General features: G+C 39.4%; 3 protein-coding genes across 6 annotated transcripts in view; 1 reads left to right on the top strand and 2 right to left on the bottom strand.

Moving 5' to 3' along the window:
* PKHD1L1 (PKHD1 like 1) overlaps nt 1-2,965 on the bottom strand; it is a 125,522-nt gene extending 122,557 nt beyond the window's left edge. The window contains exons 1-2 of the mRNA XM_023750910.1: nt 2,840-2,965; nt 1,083-1,172 (exon numbers count right to left, since the gene is read on the bottom strand). Of these exons, the coding sequence (XP_023606678.1) occupies nt 1,083-1,172; nt 2,840-2,912 (163 nt within the window). The 5' untranslated portion in view covers nt 2,913-2,965. The remainder of the gene's footprint in view (nt 1-1,082; nt 1,173-2,839) is intronic.
* Nucleotides 2,966-13,810: 10,845 nt separating this feature from the next.
* ENY2 (ENY2, transcription and export complex 2 subunit) lies at nt 13,811-24,420 on the bottom strand. Of its 3 annotated transcripts, none has more exons than XM_006085214.3 (5): nt 24,271-24,420; nt 22,759-22,835; nt 18,790-18,860; nt 17,386-17,460; nt 13,811-14,859 (listed from the first exon to the last, which is right to left on the bottom strand). In XM_006085214.3, the coding sequence occupies exons 2-5, from the start codon at nt 22,824-22,826 to the stop codon at nt 14,783-14,785; spliced, it is 291 nt and encodes a 96-aa protein (XP_006085276.1). In that variant the 5' UTR covers nt 22,827-22,835; nt 24,271-24,420; the 3' UTR covers nt 13,811-14,782. The 3 variants fall into 3 exon arrangements, with proteins under 3 accessions (XP_006085276.1, XP_006085275.1, XP_023606676.1); XM_006085213.3 differs by having other exon boundaries at nt 24,199-24,341; XM_023750908.1 differs by having other exon boundaries at nt 22,759-22,933; nt 24,199-24,335.
* The window catches only part of NUDCD1 (NudC domain containing 1), a 59,492-nt gene continuing 59,269 nt past the window's right edge, over nt 24,232-24,454 (top strand). The window contains exon 1 of one of the 2 annotated variants that reach the window (XM_023750904.1): nt 24,232-24,379. The gene's annotated coding sequence lies outside the window, so the exon portion shown is untranslated. The remainder of the gene's footprint in view (nt 24,380-24,454) is intronic. The other variant, XM_023750907.1, reaches the window with a different exon arrangement.

The raw sequence follows: 24,454 nt of genomic DNA, 5'->3' as shown, positions 1-24,454 counted from the left end.
ATTGTTCACAACTTAGAAGCATAAACCATTTTAAGTATATACTTGAAAGGTTGAATTCTGCAGAAATATTACTTAGAAGACCATCAAACCTCAGAGGGAAGGTAGGGGAGGGTGGGGGTAAGGGGGAGGGATCAACCAAAGGACTTGTATGCATGCATATAAGCCTAACCAATAGACACAGACAGCAGGGGGTTGAGGGCATGAGTGGGTGGGGGTAAGGGGTAATAGGGGGATAAGGACACATATGTAATACCTTAATCAATAAAATAAATCAATAAAAAGAAATAAAATAAAAAGAAATAATATATGTATCAGAATTACATTTCTTGCTTTGTAAATTCTTTCACTCCAAAAACTTCTCATTTCTTTTCTTGTAATCACTAAGTAATCACTTTTGTTAATATTCTTTTTAAAATTTTCTTTCTCATCTTTAAAAATTTGTAAGCAGCTAAGTACCACAACCATTTAGATTCCAAAGGCCTTGTGGTTAAAAGAACCACATATTTCTTTCTAATTGTAGTAAGTAAATATATTCACTGATTGCTTACTATATTTTCATCCCAAGACCAGGCAAGAAGAGAGTCATACATAACCCATGCTTTGATGAAGCACATAATGAGGATTGGTGGCAGGAGAAGGGATCCAAAGCTCTACTGTCAATTGCCTTTCTCCATCCATTACCATCCTATTTCTCTATCATACCCTCTTACTAACGTTGCACCCCTAAACTCCCAACATGTTTTATTTGATATAAAAACTAATTAAATATTAGAGACCCATGAAGAGCAAAGCAAACAATTGCAGAGTTGAGCTATAGATTAGTCATTAGAACCCAGATCTTAGAATTAATCAAGTAATTATAATACGAATTCAGATGATCTTGTTGATAGAAGACTCTTGGCAATTTCATTAACTGTTAAAGGGGATAGAGTTCTACCACTCTGGCCAAGTGGAGAAATAACTCCAGTGGATTTTTTTTTTTAATCATAAGGCTCTGAATGTGAAAGAAGTAGTCTTTAAAATACCTCAACCTTGGCAAAAAAAAAAAAAAAAAAAAAAAAAAGCCAAAAAGGCAACCATACCTTCTCCTTTGATAGTCAGTCTTGTTGCTCCATTTATGCTGCCATATTTAGGTATTATTTCTGTGACTTTAGGAATTATTTTAGAGCCATCTGAAAGATATTAAAATACAGTGGAGGGAAAATTATCAAGGACTTCATTTCAAGCATCAAATTTCATACCATGTATTACAACATCGTTAGAAAAGTATCATGAAGGCTATAGTCTGAAAGTAAATATACCAATGTTTTATTTTGGGCTCTACTGCTAACCAATGACTTGACAGCGAGTTAAGTCATTAATTCAGTTACTACTCATTGATCATTTTCATCATTCTTATCTATCACATTATAAAACACTTATTAGACCCTTAAATTCAGGCACACAGGAAGTGCAAAGCTAGTACAATCAAAGAACACTTCAGGTGCAAAGAGGAATGTTGTGTTTTAAGAAGAAATTGTTTTCCATGACAGAGTAAGACTTCAGGAAAGATCTAGCCTCCTGATGCTAGCAAGTTCTTAATGCACAGGTCACAGATTCATTCAACAAACGGTGTTAGTGTGCCTGAGGATATAAAAATGCATAACAATCTCAACTTCCCAGAAGTTTAGCTTGCACTGCACAGAGTGACACAAGACAGCACAGGGGCCATAGATGACTCAGATGGGGCAATTCATCCATAGGTCTTGGGCCACACCCCTTATTGAGAAAAGAGGTGCCCCTGCTGCATTTGGGAGGGCAAATATCAGTTAGCTTAGACTGGACCAATTGTGGGGAAGACAAAGAGTTCTAGACAGAAGGTGGGTGAGTGGCTTCCTTGGAGAACTGTAAGCAGTGCGTTAAAACAACTCAAAGATACCCAGTGAGCAGTAGAGTTTATTTTCTTCTTAAACTGTACAGATCTGGGTACTAGTAAATCCAGTAACAAATTCTCAGAGTAGGTGGGAAAATTTAAGTGGGGGTGGGAGGGGGAGGCACAAAGAAAGAGAAAGGTGAACGAAGCTATGATGGTATGGTTCATTCCTGCCTGGGAAAAGTTTAGCAGGGACTTCACCTATAGGGCCAACAGCTCTCCACCATAAAGACTACCCCCCTCACCCAGCGCCTCTGTGCTTTAGGCCTGTCTTTGCCAAGAGCCCACGGCTGTTCCCGCTTCAGGCACTTCGGTAGCTTCCAGCAGCCCACAGCCGCCGGCAGGAAACTCCAGCTGGATCCTATCTCCAGGACCCGGCTGCTCCTCACCTATCTCAGGTTCATCCTCCAGTTATCTCCGCGGACAACTCCAATTTCTTATCTTATCAGCCTCTTGCCAGCCCTCTCCTGGGTATTACTTTGAAGGCTCGGGGCAGCTGGCCCTGGAAGTGACTGGCACCGCCACAAAGACCCACTCTGTCCCCCTGGGAGACTTCCCTGACTGGGGCCAAAGGACCCAAGAAGAGAGAGAGGGAGAACTCGGGCTGCCTCCCCGGCCTAGACCCCCGTCACCACTCCCCAGGCCACATGTCAGTCTCATTTCAACAGGTCACTTGGGGGGAGGAGGTGAGACTCAAACTCTCCCAAGCAACACGGATGAATTCAGAGCAATCGCTCCCTCTCCCTCGGTCTGTCTGGGTCAGGCCCGCCTTCCAGGTGCTTTGGTCCAGGCTTGCGCGGCGGCGACATCCACCCTTTTGGCCCCGAGCTGGTGTCCAGCGGCCCCGCCTGTCCCGCGACCCCAGGAGCAGGGACCTGCCCACATGCGCTTCTCCCGCGCGCTCCCCTGGCGCCCCCCATGGGTTACCTGAGCGGGGGTCCGCGGCGCACAGGAGCAGCCCCCAGAAGCCCCAGGTCCCCCAAAGCCACAGGCGTCCCATCGCCGCTCGAGTTCGCGGAGTCCCGCGCGCCGGCGCTCAGCTCGGGGATCGCCACTCACTCGCGCGCCCGACCTTCCCACGCGCAGGCGAGGCGGCCCCGCCCCCGGCGATGGGGCGGCGCCCTGGGATTTGCGCGCAGATACGCACCCCGCAGGGGAGCGGCGAGCCCGGCGGGGCCACCCCGCACTCCACGCTCAGACCTGGGGGCCAACAACCTAAGGCTGTCCACTCCTTTTGACAAGAGAGATCCGTGGGCCAGTTTTCCGTGAGTCTCGCCCCTTTCCCCCTTGCCCTCTTTCCTTACCTTATCTTTCTTACATTTTTAAAAAATTCTGGGCCTGTATACTTTCATGGCCTGTCTGCTGTGATTATTAATCGACCCCAGCTGGGCCTGAAAGTCCAACTAATACACAAACCTCACACATTTCCCCCTTTACATTCAAATAAGTTCCTGCTATTCCCCATTAATGGACAATCACACTAGTATTACTGATGTCCCAAACACCATGTCTAGTGCTCTAGAGACTTCAACTCAGAATAATCTCAAAAGGACTATTACCATTACCATACTATTACTAATGCTGTTGCTATTATTAGCCCCACTAAGGTACAGAAGGTTAAGTTGCCTAAGGCCATGCACCTAAGTGTAGTCTGAGGACTCAAACAGTGACTCCAGAGCCAGTGCTCTTGTCCTCTCCACTGCCCCCAATTCAGCAGAATTCTAGTGAGGTCTTGTGATGCTTATGGCACACTTACATAAAAAATATATATATATATATATTGTTTATCTGAAATTCAAATTTAACTCAGCATCCCATATTTTTATTTATTAAATCTGACAAGTCTAGTTAGGAGGGAAAACAGAAGAAATGAAAAGAGAACTCTAAAATAAGTAAATGAAATTGGGTCCTTACATTTTATTTATTTATTTTTTAATATATTTTATTGATTTTTTACAGAGAGGAAGGGAGAGAGATAGAGAGTTAGAAACATGGATGAGAGAGAAACATTGATCAGCTGCCTCCTGCACATCTCCTACTAGGGATGTGCCCGCAACCCAGGTACATGCCCTTGACCGGACTCGAACCTGGGACCTTTCAGTCCGCAAGCCGACGCTCTATCCACTGAGCCAAACCGGTTTCGGCCATTTTATTTTTTTAAAACATGTTTTTATTAAGAGAGGAAGAGAGAGGGACAAAGGAGAGAGATAGAGACATCAATGAGAAATATCAATTGGCTGCCTGCTGCTGGGGGTCTAGCCGGCTCCCCAGGCATGTGCCCTGACCAGGAATGCAACTGTGACCTCGTGGTGCAAGGGTTAGCACTCAACCACTGAGCCACACTAGCCGGGCTTGGGTCCTTATACTTGAATAAATAATATTAGGAGTTTATATCTATCTTACTGGGGTTATGAAAATAATTTTGTTAGGTCTGGCTAATTACACTCACCTAATAATTTTTTGCAAACTGACTTCCAGTGTCACCACTCTACTGAAAACAGTCTGCAAGGGTACCACAGACCTTCCTTCTCCTGGAACTCCATAGCACGTGACACTGGTAACATCTTTCTTGAAATTCCATTCCTCTGAATAGTCTTGGGTTTCTTCCTTCCTCTCCAATCACTTGTAGCTCATACAGGGGGTCCCCCCAAAATGTATACACACTCTAACTGCTGGTAGCTCAATTTTAAAAATAAACTGTAGTTTAATAAGCACTGCCTTTATAATTATTCAAAGTGTGTGTATGCATTTTTTAGGACACCCTGTATTTTTCTCTTCCATCTCTTTCTGGGAACTGGCATTCCTGCAGGGTCTCTTCCCTCATTCCCTCCTCTCTCTGAAAGCAGGCCAGTTAGCAGAAAATCAGCTAGTTCAAAGGCAATTTGTCAATTAATTATTTGCAAATTTATAAAATTTAGAGAGATTGTAATGTTGTCTAACAATATTTAGCAGCCTTACCAAGAATAATTTAGCAGTATCAACAAAATAGCTATGAAATGTGTAAAGTGTATATGTCAATATCAATATCCAAAATAAAATTTCATGTGGGAATTTTTATATATAATTGTTTGGCTAATTTCAACTCCTTTCTGATTAAAGTTAATTCCTTTCAAATTAAAGTTAGATTAAGTTAACCTAAATTAAATTTTGGATGCTTTCACTAAAAAGTAATTTAAATGCAATTTAATTCACAATTCCAATTTTCTCAGATTGTTTTTTAATTTATAGATTAAAATGAAATATAATAGGCTACATAATTCTAAAAAATATTAAAAATTATTTAGTATGAAAAAGTAGAAAATGTCATTCAAAAGTATTATGAAAGAAATCAGAAGTAGATGAAAAATCCCATCCTGTTAAAGCTTATAAATATTTGTTAAACTACAGTCATTTAATTTGCAAATTGGTCATTCAGTAAATTGATCATTTGGTTAATTATCTTTAGGAAAGTTGATATTTCAGCAAATTAGCCTAAATTTCTTATAAAGTGAACTATAATTTGCATATATAGGTTTCATTCAACTCTTGTGGAATGAATGAGCATCTCTCTCTAAATAGTGCTTATTTATACAATATATCAATTTCCTGAAAGAGATCACACCAGTGAGATTTTTATTTTTTATTTATTTATTTATTTTTAAATATATTTTATTGATTTTTTACAGAGAGGAAAGGAGAGGGACAGAGAGTTAGAAACATTGATGAGAGAGAAATATTGATCAGCTGCCTCCTGCACACCCCTCACTGGGGATGTGCCCGCAACCAAGATACATGCCCTTGACCGGAATCAAACCTGGGACCCTTCAGTCTGCAGGCCGATGCTCTATCCACTGAGCCAAACCGGTTACGGCCAGTGAGATTTTTAATCTTGAATTATTAACAGAAGTGTATGGGATAATGTGCAAATAAATAATTATAACTAGATGGAAATTTATATAAACAAAAGGTCAACTTGGAGCCAGAGAAAGTGGTTATGTAGTTTACATAATGATTTAAATTGTATTGACCTTACCCCTGTGTTCATAGCAGCACAATTTCCAATAGCTAAGATCTGGAAACAGCCCACGTGCCCATCAATAGCTCAGTGGCTAAAAAATAGCTGTGGTACATTTTCACCATGGACTACTATGCAGCAGTAAAAAAAAAAAGAAAAAAAAAAGCATCTCTTGCCCTTTGAGACAGCCTGGATGGACTTGGAAAGTATTATGCTAAGCGAAATAAGTCAGAGAAAGACAAGTATCACATGATCTCACTCATATATAGAATCTGATGAGCAAACTAAACTGTTGAACAAAATAGATCCAGAAACAAAGAAGCATGGAACATATTGTTGAATATCAGAGGGGGTAGGTGGTTGGGTGGTTGGGTGGGTGGGAAGAGGTCAACCAAAGAAGTTGTATGCATATATGCACTACCTATGAAGACAGACAATAGGTGGTGAAGGCCTGGGGCGAAGGCAGGGGAGGGCTATACGGGGTCAGTGGGAGAAAAAAAAGGGACATATGTAATACTTTCAACAATGAAGATTTATAAGTAAGTAAGTAAATAAATAAATAAATAGTACTAACCTTCAGAATCTTAAAAACTTTAACATTTATCATGGAACATGGAAATGGGGAAACATGAAGGGATAATCCTGGTCACTAAACCCCATGTTTCTTTTGTAAGTTAAAAAAAAAATAATAATCTAGCTCTAACAAAGCCTTGCCTGTAGTCTCCTAGGACCCCATGCTTGTTTCAATGCTCGGCTGTCACTATCTTGAAATTCTTAATACTTTTTGAATGAGAGAAGGCCCATTCTCATTTTGCTTGGGATCTCACAATTAAGTAGCTGGACCTGCCTGCCTTTATGGTGAAAAAAGAGAGATTTTGAACATGTTGATTTCTCAGTTTAAAAGCAATAAGAAAAATAAAAATAAAAAAATAAAAATAAAAGCAATAAGAAAGTGGTAAGAAGTTAGTAGGAACTCCTGCAGAACTAGAAGGGATAAGGAATTCACTTAACTTGGAAAATGAGCTGTGTGCTGGAGCCTGACTTTGAATCTAGGCCTAATTGTGATAGAGATGGCAAACAAAATGAGGTGCCACAAGATAATAGTTTGCCTTCAACAAATAGTCAATATCCTAGGCATTAAGAATATGACAGCATTTTTAAAAAAATCCCTGTCCTTGTGGAACTTATACTCTTAATGGAGACAGATAATGAACATGATAAATGAGTAAAATATATAGTATGTCAGAAAGTAAATAAATAAATAAACATAAAGCAATATCACCCAAAGAGGGTGGCTGGCCTAAGACAAACACAGGACAATAAAATCAGACCTTGGATTAGAACCCTGGTCCCCAGACTCCTAGTCACACAATCCTTTCCTATGTCACTACTGAAGTAGGAAATGAATGGCCATACAGAATCACAGTATAATCACAGGTATATACTGCCCTGATAAGAGTATGCAAAAGGAAGGAAGGAAAGAAGGAAGGAAGGAAGGAAGGAAGGGAGGGAGGGAGGGAGGGAGGGAGGGAGGGAGGGAAGGAAAAAGAAAAAAGAAAAGAAAAGAAAAGAAAAAAAAGAAAAGAAAAAGGGAGAGAGAAAGAAAGAGAGAAGGAAATGCTAGAAAGAAAAATAAATAAAGCAAAGACTATAATGTGTGGTGTGTGTGTGTGTGTGTGTGTGTGTGTGTGTGTGTGTGTGTGTGTAGTGTAGTGTGATGAAGTTTTAGATAAGATGACCAGGAAGTTGTCATGGAGATAAATTATGAATAAAGATCTGAAAGTCTGAAAGGAGTCTTCAGCCAGGTATACATCTGGGAGAAGTGCATTCTGGCGTCTGGAAAAACAAATGCCAATGCCGGCAGGAAGAAGCGTGCCTGGTGTGTGAAGAGCAGGGAAGCCAGAGTGGCCACAGTGAACAAGTAGGTGGTGAAAGATGTGAGGACAGAGAAGTAATGGGCGGTGGGGCAGGTCATGGGGGATCATAGATGTGGCTCAGAGGGAGATGAGAATAGACTGCAGAATCCTGAGCTGAAATGTGACCTGGTCCAACTTAAATTTTCAGAGAAACACCCAGCTGCTGTTTTGTTCCTCTGACTATGTGGCTGAACCCAGTTAAGGCCTCTGTAGGAACTTTTAAGGTTCTGGCAGGTAGATGTGGAAATCTGCTCTTCTTGCAGTCACACAAGACAAGCCTCCGGCTTATTAAGCCTTGCCACCTACCAATCTGGAGCGTATGAGGGTTCAGTTTCAGATTTCACCTGAGAAATTCCCAAGGTTGTGAGCCAACATAAATGTATGGAGGTTTTCATGTCACATGTTTTGATATATTGTAGAAGTATCAAAATATCTACCATTTTGAAACAAGCAATGGAGGAATGGACAGCCTCACCGTTTCCCATAGAGTACGTGCCTGGAAGAATTCCTATTTTGTGAGTCTCTTTTTGAAACTACCAAGGTTGTTGACATATTAGAAATGGTAAAAAGTTGTTCTATGGCTCTGTTTATTATTATTATTATATATTTTATTGATTTTTTACAGAGAGGAAGGGAGAGGGATAGAGAGTCAGAAACATCAATGAGAGAGAAACATCAATCAGCTGCCTCTTGCACACCCCCTACTGGGGATGTGCCCACAACCAAGGTACATGCCCTTGACCGGAATCAAACCTGGGACCCTTCAGTCCACAGGCCCATTATCCACTGAGCCAAACTGGTTAGGGTGCTCTGTGTTATTGTTTTTTTAATAGTATATTTCCAAATAAAATTTTAATTGAAAAATAAAAGCATTATACTCTGGGGATCAAATCCACAACCTAGGAAGGTGCCTTGACTGGGAGTTGAGCCCAGACCTTTTGGTATATGGGAGGACGCTCCAACCAACTGAGCCACTCGATCAGGGGTGATCTTTACTTCTTTTAAAAATGGTAATTTGAAAAATTTCATGTCTGTTTGCAAAAGTATTTATATACCCTTCCCTTAGATCACATTTTCATCCTTTCTCTCCATGCTTAGTATGTATTGTGTGTTCAACCTTTTAATAGTTAGTTACAGGGTGGCACTTACCCCATAATAGAACTTCTACATGGAACAAAGTCTTTCTCCTTGAATACAAACAGAACACTCAGGAAATTTAAAATGCTGATACTATAGTCCTTGATTAAAATTTTCCAACTGTCTCAAATACAGTGGGGCCTTGACTTACAAGTTTAATTCGTTCCGTGATGGAGCTCGTAACCCAAATTACTCGTATGTCAAATCATTAAAGTGAACGAAGTGAGACACGTGATGCTGGGCTGATGTTGTGGCGTTCACTGTGACGTTCGCTGCGCCAACTAGCGGTGGGGTATCTGAAGCTGGCTCGTAACCCGAATTTTAGCTCGCAACTCAAAGCAAAAATCGGCCGAGAGACGGCTCGTATCTCGAAAAACTCGTTAGTCGGGACACTCGTAAGTCAAGCCCTCACTGTATGTTCTTAATAGTTGTGTTTAGTTTACTTATCAAGGATGACACATTGCTTTAAATATTATTATCTCTTTATTCTTTTTTAATTTAGACAGTTCTCAAGCTAACCCTTTTTTTTTTTTTTTTTTGCTTTCTAGTCTTTCATGACATTAGCACTTTTATAAGGCCCTGCCAATTGTTTTTCAGAATGCTGTGATTGTTATTTTAGAATGGGACTCATCAGAAGGCTTGTATCATTTTCTTCCACAAGTTCAGGCGACCAGGTGCAGGCCTAGAGTGAGCCCTCAGGGTAGGGAGGTTTAAGCAGGAATGTATATTACTAGGTGAGTGGTGGGGAGGAGTGAAGAAAGGACCAGTTGAGGGTAATTGTAAGGAAGTTCTAATCATAAACCACCAAATCTAAATAGGTAAGGTAGGAAGCAGGAATAGGAGGGAAGGAAGGGACAGATAATGATAGAGGGGTCAGTAGTTGACCGGAGATCTCTACAGAGTCTTTATAAAGTGAAAAAAAATTGTGTAAGAAATATAGAAAATGCAGCTGGGCAGGGAATACATCCGTGCTTTTTCACTATGTCTGCTGAAAGCCCAGTGTTTTATGGAGGGGGTAAATGTGGGAGCTAGGTCCCATACACAAAACTATTTCATGAGCACTATTGCTAGGAGAGAAGTACATAAGGACTTATGATGTCCTTGACCATAACGTAGACTTTATGTCATACTTCCTAAGAAGAGCGTCCATAGTTCTCATATGTTATTACCCTCCTAGCATCCCTGGAAGACAGGAGTTGTGTGGTTGATAGGCAACGGTCTATAGTGACTAAAGAAGTCATTAAGCACATTAATGGTAAAACTGAGTTGAGAACCAGTGCACTCCCTCACAAATTATTTTTGCCAGACTTAATGCTCCTCAAGTCACATAATGTGCACCTCTACCTAAGTCACCTGCACATCAGGTGTGCTGTGGTTTCACTGACATCTCTATTTCAATTACTCTACTTTGTGCTTCTTGCCCTGTCGAACCCGGATAGCAGCTATCTAGGGAGGATAAATTCTCAAAGGTGTGCCCTCAACAAGTAATTTTGGAATGAGAAGGTACACAGTAACTGAAAGCCATTTATCTTCTCTTCATTCTGGTGATCCTAGGCACAAAGCCAAAGCATTTATGGATGTGCTAAGTACTGGCACCAGCTCTTGTACTCAAAACTATTTCCTGAGCAACATTATACCCTGAGCAGAGATTCTGTCTGCTTTCATTTATTGCCTTTCTTCACCATTGTCGTCATAAGCCAACATTCATTGAATGTCCACACGATTTGGGCACTATATAACTCTATATTTATACTCTTAAAAAACACACACACAGTGACATAGTATAAAAAAGGAAAACATGAATATTATTCCTTTAAGAGGGCATTGTATGAAAGGGGAGCATAATGACAAGGAACTAGACACTGGAAATTATTTTATTTCACTTTTTATTAGGAATTTACTCTGCTTTTTTTGACAAAGTAACTGAAATAGAAATATTTCAGTCACGGTTACGCTATTTAAATCAACTGGCTTCCTGCATTAATGAATTGGCTTTGGAAAATGGTTCCAATAAAACAATATCTGCATCTCACTGTAGCTTCACCTTAATTTATAACAGCAGCATGTTCTGAGGTCCTCACAATTAAGTTTTAATTCAATAACGCCTGTTGGGATGACCCATTTCCTTTACAGAGCCCCAGAGAGGTTGAAAATACAGGCTTCAAGTGCCCCCTGGTGGCTGACAAGCAAAATAACCAAGTACGTATAATTTGGAGTCTGGAATAAACAGGCAGGCACATGCCAAATTTCTTTCCCTCATCTCATTTATTCATTCATTCAAAACATTTTTATCAAGATTTACCTGTTATGCACTTAAGATCAAAGTCAAATGTATCAAAAAGATAAATAGGATCAAAAGATAAACTCCTCTATGACATGAACTGTTTATAGTAAGTAGAATGTGGGTGAAAAGGAGTAGTTTCAATCCTCCCTGCTAAGTGCTATTATAGTGGTATTTATTAAATTCCAATCAAGTAATGTTGGTCATCTTTATTTTTGTAGTAATTCTCATGGTAATTAATATTATCTACAAATTCCTGAAAAATAAAAGCAGCTATTTTCCCCATAAGTGTAATTTATATAACTATATAAATCTAGAAAACACATAGTAAATACTTATTTTTAGAGTTCTTTCTAGGAGTAAAATTAATCCATATTGCTTTTTATGAATATCCGTATTACTTTTTATGACTACCCTATTCATGGTATTTACAGTTTTAAAATTATTTTAATTCTTGCCAGGTCAGCATTATCAGATCTAATATGCAGATGAGGAAACTGAGGCAGAAGAGGCAGTCTTACCTGATAATTCAGTGTCATAGATAGATGAGACTAGAACTTGAATTGTTTTATTGCGCTTGTTCATTTTCTTGGTGGATTCATCCTATGACCTTGTGTGGTTTCTAATGGTAAATATGTGGGGTTTTATGAAGTCACTGAGTAACATGAGATAGCAATTTACAAGAAGGGTTAAAACACAAACGCACACATTGGATCACTTCCAACATCAGCTACCTAGCAGCTGTCACAATTCTCTTGAGTTGGATGGAGCCTTTTATCAAGTTATGAAAAGTCCCATATCTAATTACCAGTCCCCAGCATCACCCAGGCCCTAGCTTGGCACTGTTCAACCAAATGATACACTTGTAATGCCAAAGCAAAGTGAATACCTAAATAATTTAGTTGGGTCTTCTAATCCTAATAAAAAAAAAAGCTTATCATAAGCCTAATTAGTATTTTACTCACCCAATGAAGGCACGTAACAATAAATCTCCTATTGAATTTCCAACACTGAGAATGAAAGGTTGCAAGATTTTTAAAGAATGTATTCTTGGTTAACATGAATCAATGATGTGAGTCAAGATGTTCACAAAGTTGGTTTATTTGAAAGATAGCAATGGTTCTAGATGCAAACTACAAGACATTTAGAAGATGCCCCCCCCCCCAAAACCACCTAGAGATGGTGGGGGGGATTCTTGGCACTATCATTTGAAAGCTATGCTCTTTAGTATTTTCGATTGCTGTAAAGTATTTTCAATTCAATTATTTTTGTTCCATCTCAAAATATTTTTGCAACTTTTCCTTTTCTCATATTTTGTTCTGAACTATTAAAATAGCATTGCTATGAGCAATTTTTGGTTTGCTTTTATATACAATACTATAAAACAAGAACTACCAGTTGTTTTTAACATTTCCACTGTACCATGTTTCTTTTTTGATAAAGGGTAGCAGAATGATGAATATAACTATCATTTTAGATCATTGCTTTGTGAGATGAAACAAAAGACTCTTTGGGGGTAGGTTTTGTGTGTGTGTGCGTGCGTCTTAGGTTCAACATTTTACAAAATTAAGTCCAGTTGGTCCCAAGACTACACTTAAAATATAAATCATCAGACAGTAAAATTGTACCTCTGGAATCTGAACCAAAAATTAATGTGAAGCCTTTCCTCAAATATACTCAATTGTATTTTTACTTTCTTTTGTGCTTCTATGTTCATTCACTAGTTCATTCATTTCTTATTTTGTTCACCCACAAATAAAAGAGAGAGAGAGAGAGAGAGAGAGAGAGAGAGAGAGAGAGAGAAAAGAAAGTTCCCTCCCCTCTAGGAGATGCATGCATGCAAAAGTTCTAAAACTATTGTATTGAAATTATGCACAGGTGTTTCTGATAGAAAAGCAGCAGGGGGAAATCTAAATCCAAATAGAAATGCCAAGTAAGAGATAAGTAAAAGGGCTTTCTAGCTTGATGGACTTTCAACTGTATTTGAGGATAAACATATTTTGGGGAACTTTTTAGAGAAATTAGTAAACGTCTGATCAAGAGGGCATAGGTGCTATGGCTGAGTGTAAATTTTACCCTGCAAACCAGGAAAAACCATTGAAGTTTCAAGAAGGGGAATAAACTGACCAAGCTTGAACTTTAGTAAGGTCACTTAGGCAACTGTGGAAGATACTGGAGGATGCACGGAGAAGTAGAGCAGAGACATCAGATGCCTACTGCACTAACTTGGGCTTGAACTAAGGCAGATAAGAGGGCAGGGAGGGGACACCTGACCACCTTGCCACTCAAAGTGGTCCTCGATCAGCAGCATAAGCACTGACTGGGTTTGTCAGAAATATAGACTCTTGTGCAACACCTCTTACCTTCTCAATCAGTATTTTAACAAGCTCCTGAGGTAATATGTATGTCTGGGAGGTACTGCTCACATTAAGGAATACAGTAGGGGTAGTTACTAGAAGGGAAAAAGTCACTATCTTAGGTGTGGTCAGTTTGAGGTGTTCGTGGAACATCCAAGGAAGCTGATCCATGGCAGATGGGCATATGGGCATGGAGGCTGGGTTGAAGTCTGGTTTGGTGATGCAATTTACAATTTATTGACCTGTTAGTATTTGAAGTCATGGTCCGACCTGTATCCTGGGATTTTCCCAGGAAAAGCGTATCATTAGTCAGGCAGAGGGCCCATGAGCAAGCCCTAAGAAATACCATTATTTCCAGTCCCATACAGCAAAAGGTACTCCACGAGAAACAGAAGGAACTTCCAGTGGTAGGAATAAACACTGTGAGGAGTGGGAGGAAAGTCCCAGTGGCAGGATGCTCAACATTCTCAGTTTCCAGCAGAGGTCACATAAGTACAGACAAGAGTCCATTGGATTTGGCCATCTTGATGTCAGAGTAAAGCTATGGGTGCAGATTATTTCCCATTAAGTTCTTCCTTGACCTTAGTATGTGGGGATGTAATTTAGAGTTTCTGTTTTCAAAGTTCAGATGAGTAGATATGTGAGAGGAGCTTGGTATGAAGCCAGTTTGCAAATGTTCTCTCTTCCAATAGGATGGTAAATTCTTTGAGGAATAAGGAAGGCACATAAAGATGAGTAAGACTCAGTCCTAACTCCCAGAGTTTATAACACATAAGACAACTGTAGTACAAGATGGGACATGTATTATAAAATAGTATAGGGATTCAGAGAAACACACCATATCTAGACAATCAGAAGAGGCAGCTTATTTCTCCTCAGTTGTTAGCACAGAAACATGTACATACTTAACAAACTGTATTATTTGATGACTTTCTCTCAACAAATCTGGTGCATTGTTGAAAAGTCCCATTTATTCCAAGATCCAAGGAAACTTCAAACTCATTCATGAGATATTTATTAAAATAACACATTTAGGGAAAAAAAATCAATACAATGTATACATCATTACCGAAAACTGTATACCATCATACAAAAAAGGATTTTATTTTGGGAAAGCGATTCCTAATTTATGGCAAGTTTTACTTTCAGAAATAAGACCACAAAACAACACAATCTAATTCAATCTTAAAGGCTGGCATGCTGAGCAAGGAATGTTCTTATTCTTTGTAGAAGCTCCTTCTTTACACTGTCAGGTACCAGGGCTGAAATATAAAAATAAAAATATAAGAGTAAGAAGATTCCAATGAATATATGCCAATTTTAGGTTTGATGTCTTATTCAGGATGACCGATCCAAAATTTATAATCCATTTTATAAATACCCTCATGAGCTTTAATAACAAATTAGATAAACATCTGAAAAAATAAAGTATATTTTCATTTATTATTTGAGTGAAATAACGAAATACATTGAACACAGAGAAGAAAACATGGGAAAATTCTTTAAATGAAGTGAAAAACGGCCTTTTTAAAACACAGAGGCTATAACAGATTGATAAATTTAATTCAAATGCAACAGCAACTTAATAAGCTTGGTCAAAATCACTGTAAACAAAGGCAAAAGACAAAAACTGGGAAGTCACTTTTACAGAAATGGGCTAATCTCTCTACTCTAAAATTTCTTCAATTTGGTAAGATCAGCAGGCTGTTAGAAAAACGAGCACAGGCGATGAAGAAAAGGAGAAACACACAGTTCTTGAACATAAGAGGGGATAAACCTTACAAGAGAAATGAAAATTAAAACCACATTCAGATAACATGTTTTACCAATCAGATTGGCTAAAATCCAAAGGTTAATAATATACTGTGTTGGCAAGACTGAGGGAAAAACTAGCACTCTCATATTAGCTGGTGGGAGTATAAACTGTTCCAATATTTTTTGGAAGGTAATTCGACAATATTTTATAGAAATAAATGCATATACTCTCTGACTCAGCAAAGATGCAAAACCACAACAGTGGTTACATTTCCTATATTTTTACTTTCTGAATTTGAACCATGTGACTGTACCATCTATTTGGAGTATTAAAAAAAAAAAACGAAAAGAAAAAAGAAAAAGCCCTGCTCTTGGAAATTTTATTATTAAATATCAATAAATCTACATTACTGTTCCTTTTCTAATTGCCTAATAAATAAGGGCAATAGAGAATTAACTAACACTTCTAACACTTGTATTCAGAGGAAATGGAAAGCTTCAGATATAGTTAAATATTTCTATAAGAATTTCAGAAATAAGTACACAAATCAGAGGAGACAGATACTCCTCTATAAATTGTTTAGTTTCAGCCTGTCTAGAAATAGAGACTACATGGTTAATTCAAGTCCACTGGAACTGTGATCAATATGTATATTAAACATACTTTTAGGTGATCAAGAACAGATCAGTTGCCTTGGGGTAGGGATAGGGTGTGAATGAATACAAAGGTATCGCTTGAAGGGAGTGGTGGGTATATGAATTCATACATGTGTATAAAATTCACAGAACTGCACACTAAAACAGTCAATTTTACTGTATATTTAAAAAAGTAAAATGCTTCTACTCTTCACAATAAAGAAGACTAAGAGAACAGATTTATTTTCACTTCTCTTTTCTTTATTTACTCATTCTCTAGCAGGGGAGCTACAAAGAACTGATATGTCCAAGATACCAGTGTTCAAGGAGGAGCAAAGGACAATTTCTACCCTGTATAACCGGTTCCTAAGTAATGTTAACAAATTAGGCATAAATTACTGAAGGAAAATAGAAAACAAGTTTAGGGAAAATTATTTTAAAATGTAAAGTCATGAGGGGAACAATAAATACTGTTGGTTTTATTTTTCTTTCTGAGATATGTGTAAAGAAAAGGTCAGGTTTTTGTAGCTGTAACTAGGCCAAAAGATATGATGGAAAGAACCAAGGGATTCCTAGCTCCTTTCTAACAGGTAAGCAGTTTGGGGAATGAGTAGTTTCTAAGAATAATTTTTAAACATATTTACTTATTTACATTTAAATTATTTTTAGTATTTTTGTGTGAGAAAACAATAGGTCATCTAATTTACCTGGTTTCACTTAAACTTTCTCAAAGTAAATGGGGAAAAAAATGTAGGTCCATCTAAGATAAGAATATAATGTAGTTTCCTGACACTATTTATTACATAACGTCGATGTTAACATACTTCCTTTCTTTCCTTTGCCTTCTGTAAACAAGGCATTAAAGGGAGAAATTAGGTGGTTGCAGGGTGAATCTTAATTATGGATTACCCTGAATATGAAGTTATGGTGCTACTACATTCTTAATTAGACATTCAAGAAGACAGAGCTTTGTTTATTTTTAATAAGCAAAGTGATAGCAGAGCAATGACTCACAGACCGGAGTAAAACTTTGAATTATTAAATATTAAGTGAAGTCAGGCCATATTTAATAGTTTATAAATCGTAGCTTCAGGTATATTTACCTCTACAAGATCCCATATTTTAAAAAATATCTTTCTTACCAATCATGTCAATTTCTTTGTATACTGTTTCAGAGTGCAAAACATTTTACACCTCTTATCTCATCTGTTACTCAAAATCATACTAGGGAGGCAGTGAGACAATTATAACTGTTCCCAATGAGGGAACATCAACTCTCCAAATAATTTTGGAAAAGTTGTTTTTCTTTGTAGGAAGAAAGAAAAGCTGAACCAGCATGACAGAAAAAAATCATGTCTTTAGCACACGTTTCCTTTCACACAATTTATATTCCTTACCTCTGCCTTTTGGTGTGATTTCAGCCACCAAGTCATCAACAGTAACGTGTTCTAGTCCTTTTTCTTTAATTACCTCTTATGCAAAAGCAAAAAACAAATCATATCATTTAAAATCATTATCTGTAAGAAAGATTTTCATAGAGGAAGGGTTAAGATCATGTTTTTAGAGTACAGATTGGTCTTTAAAAAAAAAAGAGGACACTTCTTTTTTAATGAATATTTAGTTCAACTTTAAACACATTAAGTATTCACCAGATAATATCATAAAAGCCTGTTCATCTCTCAGCTAAATAACTTTAGCTTAACAAATATAGCACAGAATGAATTTGAACTATAAGGTCAAATCTAACAGTTATAAAAAGCTAGAAATTTATAACTGCACAGATCTTATTTCACTGTTATCATACTAGCTCTTAAATGTGTGGAGGGGGAATAAGCTATTATTTGTGTCCAATTTAAAATTTCATAGCCCAAAATGAAAATACAAAACTCCTTTGCTCCTTTCTCTTCTCTAGACTGGGCCAAAAGAAACAAGAGGGAAAGTAGTTAATGTTTACTGAACCCCTACTGTGTGCTGGATGCTTTATATCAGTTAATATTCACAATAATGAAATGGGCTGGGCATTTTTCCCACTTCACAGATGAGGCAACTGAAGCATAAAGATTAAATAACTCATCCAAACATGAGTTGAAATACAGCTCTAGTCTTTTATCAGTGAAGATCTGTATGACCTCAAAGTCTATGCTTTTACTGATTTGTCATAATTAGTTAATGTTATAAATAGTCACTATTATCATTACTTGTAGAAACCATTACAATATAATGGGAAATCATTAAAAATAACCAAAACGCTATTATCCTAAAAGCTGAGCCAGAAAGGAGGCTCCTCATAGTGACATGTGTAATCTGTCTAATGGAATCATCATCAACATTAAGCAATTTAACAAGCCCCCATTGTACATTTTAAAAAATAAGTATAATTCTTTAAGAGCTTTTAACATGAATTTTTCAAAATAACACTGTCAAAGACAAGAGAGATAATTCCTAAATGTCTAACAACCATAAAGTACTCAGTTGGTTAATTAAAACATATTAGGAATAAGGAATGTTTCATTTTGAACGGGCACACTGAAAAGGTGAGATTCCACATTTTAAAGCCATAGAAAATCCTGCTTCACTTGTTTTAAGAGAAATACACAAAATTTTTTTATAAATTTAGGAATTAGGTCTACATATTATCACAGAGGAGGAAATCATCACTACAAGAGTCAATTTTCCATTTGTTTAAAATTATGTCTGACCACTTATATACCTTTATAATACTGACTGTAATTTTTCTAGTGAACTTCAAACCAACATAGAGAACAATGGAATTAGCTTATCTTCTAAATGAAACTGATTACCTTTACAGTGTGCCTTCAATTGATCCTTCCAGCCACATTCAATTAATTTAGCTCTCAGCAACTCTTTGAGGCTGTGTAGAAAAAAAAAGTGTTTTCAAATTAAACTACAACAATGTGCAATATCTCAGATAGGAACGTTTGAATCAAAAGTTCAACCCTTCAATTAAAAATTCCCTGCTTGCCAGTCACAAAACTTCAACCATGTCCTGATCCTGGTTCTATCACGAAATAGTTTAAATAGTTCTTTGATCTTGTGGGGACATGGCCTCATTTTCATTACTAGCAAAGTAAAATAAAGCAGATGGGGCACAATACTTCTCAAGAAACTCTACTCTGGCCTTCTTACACCCTGTCTACCTCCCCCCACCAACAGAAATATTGTGGGGCTATACACCTTTTGGAAGATATTAGTTGAGCTTGGAGCAGCTGCACCTCTGAAATCTTCAAACTCCAAAATCCCTTCCTTGACTACAAATTCTTATCCTTTAATTCTCTTACTTCCCCATTATTTCTCTCTCTAATCTCAAAGACTCCCCTCCCTTTTTCCATTAACCTTCTAAATGATACATCAATTATGTATTTCATGAATCTAACACTTTACCCCTCACATTTTAACAATTCAGTAAATGGCATGCCTATGATAATTTAAATTTTTTTATTGATTTTTAGGACGTAGAAAAGGTACGACAAGAGGGAATGAGTGAAGGTAGGACAGTGGGAAGGATGGGAAGGAGTGAAGGATGGGAGGAGGGGAGGAGGGAATGAGGGGGAGGAGGGGAAGGAGGGGAGAGGAGGGGGAGGAGGGGAAGGAGGGGAAGGGGAAGAGGGAGAGGGAGAGAGAGGAAGAGAGAGAGAGATTTGTTGTTCCATTGATTTGATGCATTCATTGATTGATTCTTGTATATGCTCTGACCTGGGATCAACCCTGAAACCTTGGCTTATGGGAAGACGCTCCAACCAACCGAGCTACCTGGCCAGGGCCCTATCATAATTTAATTAGCAGGGTTTTCTTGTTTCTAACTGGTTTAAAAAAAAGGCGTATATTGCAACTAATGGCATCATGGATGTAATAAAATAGTTTATCAGTACTTTCTGTTCCTTTTCCATACCCACTCTCAAAAATCCTCAATCTTCCACCTAAATCATCTTATTTCTCAGCTTAAAACATGTCATATTCCAAACCAAACTGCTTCTTTCAATATTCCTGTATCTCCACCATGTGGCATTTTCATCTCAATATTTAATCAGGTCATTCAATCTTCACCGGGCTCAAGCCCAGCTCATGCTCCTCTCCACCCTCAACCTGTTCTGTTCTCCTTGTCACGATGGCAATTCCATGCTTCCAGTCCCTCAGGCTAGAAATCTTGGCAGCGTCCTTCACCGCAACTTTGCTCGCACTACACATCCAACCCATGAGCAAGTCCTACTGGTTCCAGTTCTAAAATAAGTACCTGCACCCATGTTTTGTATCACCTCTGCCCTGTGCAAGCTACCACCTTGCCTTGACTGGACTGTTCCCAAAGCCTCCTAACTTGTTCCCCTGCTTGTTCTCCTTGCACACTTCCATTCTCTTCCCACTGCTCAAAACTCTCCAGTGGCTTCCTAATTTACCCGGAAGAAACTCCAAGTTTTACTACAGCCTAAATGACCCTCCATGATCTGCCCCCTCCCCAGCTGTGCCCTGACTTCCTTCTTTCCCTCTTCCAATTTATTCAGTCTCATTAGCTTTCGTGTGCTCCTCAAAATGCCCAAAAAATTCCTTTCTTGGGACCTTGGCTTTTGGAGTCCCTCCATCTCCCTCATGTCCTTCTGATCTCTTATCAGTGAAGCCCTGTTTTTTCTTCCCAAAATAACATACCCCATTATTCTCTGCTTTGTTTCTCTAGAACTCATCATTACCTGACATATTAGACATTTCTTGTCTGTTTCCCCCCATTAGGATGCAAGTTCCATGAAGGGACAGACTTCACTTTGTTCACTACTATAACTTCAGCACCTTAACAGGACGTGGCATGTGGTAGAAACTCAGTAACTAAGCTGCATGAAATAAACAAACAAATACATAGTCCCCTAGACTCATTACTGGCAATACTATCCTCTCAGTTTCCCAAGGCACCTTTCTAGTTTCCACCTTCTTCCTCATCTCTGATTTTACTTAAAAAACAAAAAACTACAACCTGAGTTTTCCTTTTCATTTTACTGTTTTTCATTTTTAACCCAATATAATCTTCTGCATTCTGTCTCTAATGCTTCCAGTCTATGCTCCACTCTGCCAGAATAACATTCCTAAAGTGCAAATGTGATCTAGTCATTCCCTTAAAAAAACCTTTTAATGCCTCCCAACAGCCAAGGATAAAATCAACAACAGATGTTTTTGAAAACCCACCACCCATTTTTCTGTCCTTTTTTTGACAGAAGAAAAACAAAAAAACCTCTACCACTCTCAGTGTAAGAAATCTGGGTAGGGTTCTGGTGATGGACATGTGACCTAGGCAAGGGTGACCACGACTGGCCTATTACCTAAGTGAGATGGTAATCAGGGCAGGTCTTTATTGAAACTATCAGGAGGAAGGTAGTCTGAGCCAGAGGGGCATACATTTTGAACCACTGATCTCTGTAGGGAGGGCCTGCCTGAGAATAAAGCCAACACAGAGGAAAGCAGAGCTGAGAGGCAAAGAAAGATATATTGTTGACAATAACTTTTGAGTGCCTGAACCCAGCAGTGCCTGAAGCAATTTTAAGCTCTAGACTTTTCAGTTAGAAGAGCTTATGTATTTCCATTGGTTAAGCCAGTTTCTATCATTTTCAACGAAAAAAAAGCTGACTTATACAAAATCTACTCCTCCTGTCCACACAGCTTTTGCCCTTTACCTCCTCCTAGCTTTGATTCTGCACTTACCCCAGAAGCTGTGATTTTGCACATTGTTCCATCTGCCTAGATTGTCTTCTCTACTTTTTTGGCTTGAAGAACTGCTAATCCTTCTCCCCCAGCTGAAGTACCTCTTTTACTATTGTGAGCTCTTAACTGATCACCTTAACCCGCAGGTGGAATTGAAAGATCCCTCCTGTTCCCTATATATACTTCCCTCACAATTTATCACCCTGTTTCTGGAAGCCTTTCTTGATTCCTCAGCCTCTCCTTTGTACTTGCAAACCTTTGTGCTCATTTTTCCAAATATTTACTTGGCCAATTAAGAACTAGGCGTGATAATGGATATACACTGGTATTTCTGCTGTCAAGTAATTTAGATTATATTGAAGGATACAAACTAGCTAAGTAGGTGGTCACAATACAATGTTAAATGTTCTGATAGACCAGGATACTCAAAAGAAATATTTAAATTAAGACTTGAAAGATGAGCTAGACGAAGCTAAAGATTAGGAGAAAAAGAAAGGAATGTTTCAGATGGTAGGAATAGTACATGCTACTGAGGTTAAGAGAACTTGGCAATGCCCTGGCTGTGGTGGCTCAGCTGGCTGAAGCGTTGTCCCACACATCCAAAGGTCTCAGGTTCAATCCCAGTCTCGGTGCGAGGAGACCGATCAATATTTCTCTGCCCCCTTTCCTTCCTCTCTCTCTAAAATTAATAGAAACATATCCTTGGATGAATATTAAAAAAGAGCTTGGTAACTAATACTGGTTCTATTATGCTGTCTCCCTGTGAAAAAGTGGGTAACATTATGTCTCCAACTGTCGTTATTTAGGAATTTTTTTTGCTATTACACAATCTCTGAGAGTCATTTCTTATTCATCTTTCTACATCACTCACTTCCCTCTAATTTCTTGCAATACTGAATAGGCCTGCCTATCGTTTACACATGTTAGGAACTGAAGCTTTTGACAATCTATTTTTCTGTAATTCTTTCCACTGACATCAGTCTTGTTCCTTCATATTTCGATTCTTGTAGATACAGTAACTGTAACTTAAAGGCGTTAAATACAATTTATCCACACAGTCTCTTACTTACCGTTCTCTTTCTCCAGTTTCTATCAACTTTTGGTTAATCGCTGCTCTCATCTGCGCATCTTTGTTCATCTTGCTAACCTGAACATCAACACGCATTTTCAGACACAGAGCACTTACAAAGCATTCCCTCCTAAATCCTCTAGGCAAGCACCACCACACCTTTACCGTGCTATCGACTGAAGGGGCGATAAATACCAACAATGCGTTAACGACGTCATTACTCTCATATTTGCTGCATCCCAAGGAGGCACACTGATAAGCTCCCTGAACAGCTTCCTCCCCCCGGATGCCCTTTACTAAAACGAGTCTGGAAGTAGCAAGTATCGTCACATGTATTAGACACGTGTAGGTGCCTGGTGCGGGGCTAACACATTGTTGTTGCTTTTTTTTTTCTTTCTTTAACTCATTCCACTCCCAGAACCTATTATTTCATAGAAGTAGGATTAACATCATCTGTGTTTTACAGGTGAGGAAACTGAGGCACTGAGACAAGAAAGTCATGAAAAAGTCGGTTTTGCACTCGGGTGGCTTTGACCCCGCCCCCCAAACACGTCCACGGCTCATCACGACTGCGAATCGTTTCTGTTCAAAATTTTTGGGGAGGCCATGCTAGCCTAGGATATGTCGGTGAAAAGTGCAATTTCCAGGTTAAGATGTTAAGTGCTTCCCTTCTCGCGGGGACGCATCCTGAATCGCGATGACTAAACCTGCTGTTATTGAGTATATCTGTGCTCTTTCTTGATCAAAGGGGCAAACAAACCCCAAACGAAGTCCTCACTTGAGACATTCTCACTTTCCAGTAAAAACAGCCAGCCCAGCCCAAAATGGTGCAGAAAGCAGAGGGAGGCGAGGCTGGGAGGCTTGGAACCAGCCGGCACCTGTCAGTCACTTCAGACCACTTTGCAGCCTGCCATGTGCCCTTTTGGGAAAACGCAGGCTGGCATGACTTCTCAGAGTTGAAATTTCTTTCTTTTTTTCCCCCCCAAGTGCAAAGGGAAAAGGAGGGGTTGAGAAAGGACTAGGACATGTTTGCTTTTGCAGCTGGAGGTTTAACATTTTCAAAAAGCAATTCAGTCAGGACCATGCCCAGAAGACTGAACTGAATCTCGCCCCGGCCCCTCCAATACGGACAGTGACCTTGGACAAGTCGGTTCCGAAAGACCTCAGTTTTCTCACCGGTGACACAAGGGCGCTAAGGGATCCCTCCCGGTCCAGTCATTCCTGGGGAAAGCAGAACGGGGCGGAGACAGCGGAGAGGCGGGAGGGGAGGAGCCAGAAAACAAAGCGAGGACTGGCTCCGGGCCAACTCCGGTAGCACGCCCAGTCGGAGAGCCCTACAGGCCCGCGAGCGCGGGTCGGGGAAGCGAACGAAAGACAGCACATCGAAAGGAGCCTGGGCCGGGCCCGGGTCCCGGCCCTGAGGACCACGGGCATAGCTCACCACCATCACCGCGGGCGAGGGCCGTCCCTTCCCAGCGACGAAATGACCCTTGCGCTGGCGACCGTTACCTACCACACTCTTCGGCTGCCCGGACTTAGACCCTCAGTAGCTCGGGCGCCTAAGCACACAGAAAGCTAGAACACGCATTTCCGGGGCGGGGCCTCGCCACCCTGCCTATCAGGTGAGAATTTAACCAGCGCGGGCCGCCTCCTGGCCGCTCATCCCTCTGGGTAAGAGAGTCCAGCTCCCGCTGTCG

This window comes from Myotis lucifugus, unplaced genomic scaffold (assembly GCF_000147115.1).
Source record: "Myotis lucifugus unplaced genomic scaffold, Myoluc2.0 scaffold_17, whole genome shotgun sequence".
Taxonomy (NCBI): Eukaryota; Metazoa; Chordata; class Mammalia; order Chiroptera; family Vespertilionidae; genus Myotis; species Myotis lucifugus.
Note: the sequence above shows the minus strand (reverse complement) of the source record. Positions and strands in the feature narration are given on the sequence as shown.

Excerpts from the sequence above, each read along its gene's own strand:
- ENY2 (XM_023750908.1), bottom strand. The coding sequence starts at position 22,853 with ATGCGTGTTGATGTTCAGGTTAGCAAGATGAACAAAGATGCGCAGATG. Across the intron at positions 18,861-22,758 it reads GAAACTGGAGAAAGAGAACG|CCTCAAAGAGTTGCTGAGAG; the intron begins GTAAGTAAGAGA and ends TTTTCTACACAG. Across the intron at positions 17,461-18,789 it reads ATTGAAGGCACACTGTAAAG|AGGTAATTAAAGAAAAAGGA; the intron begins GTAATCAGTTTC and ends CTTTTGCATAAG.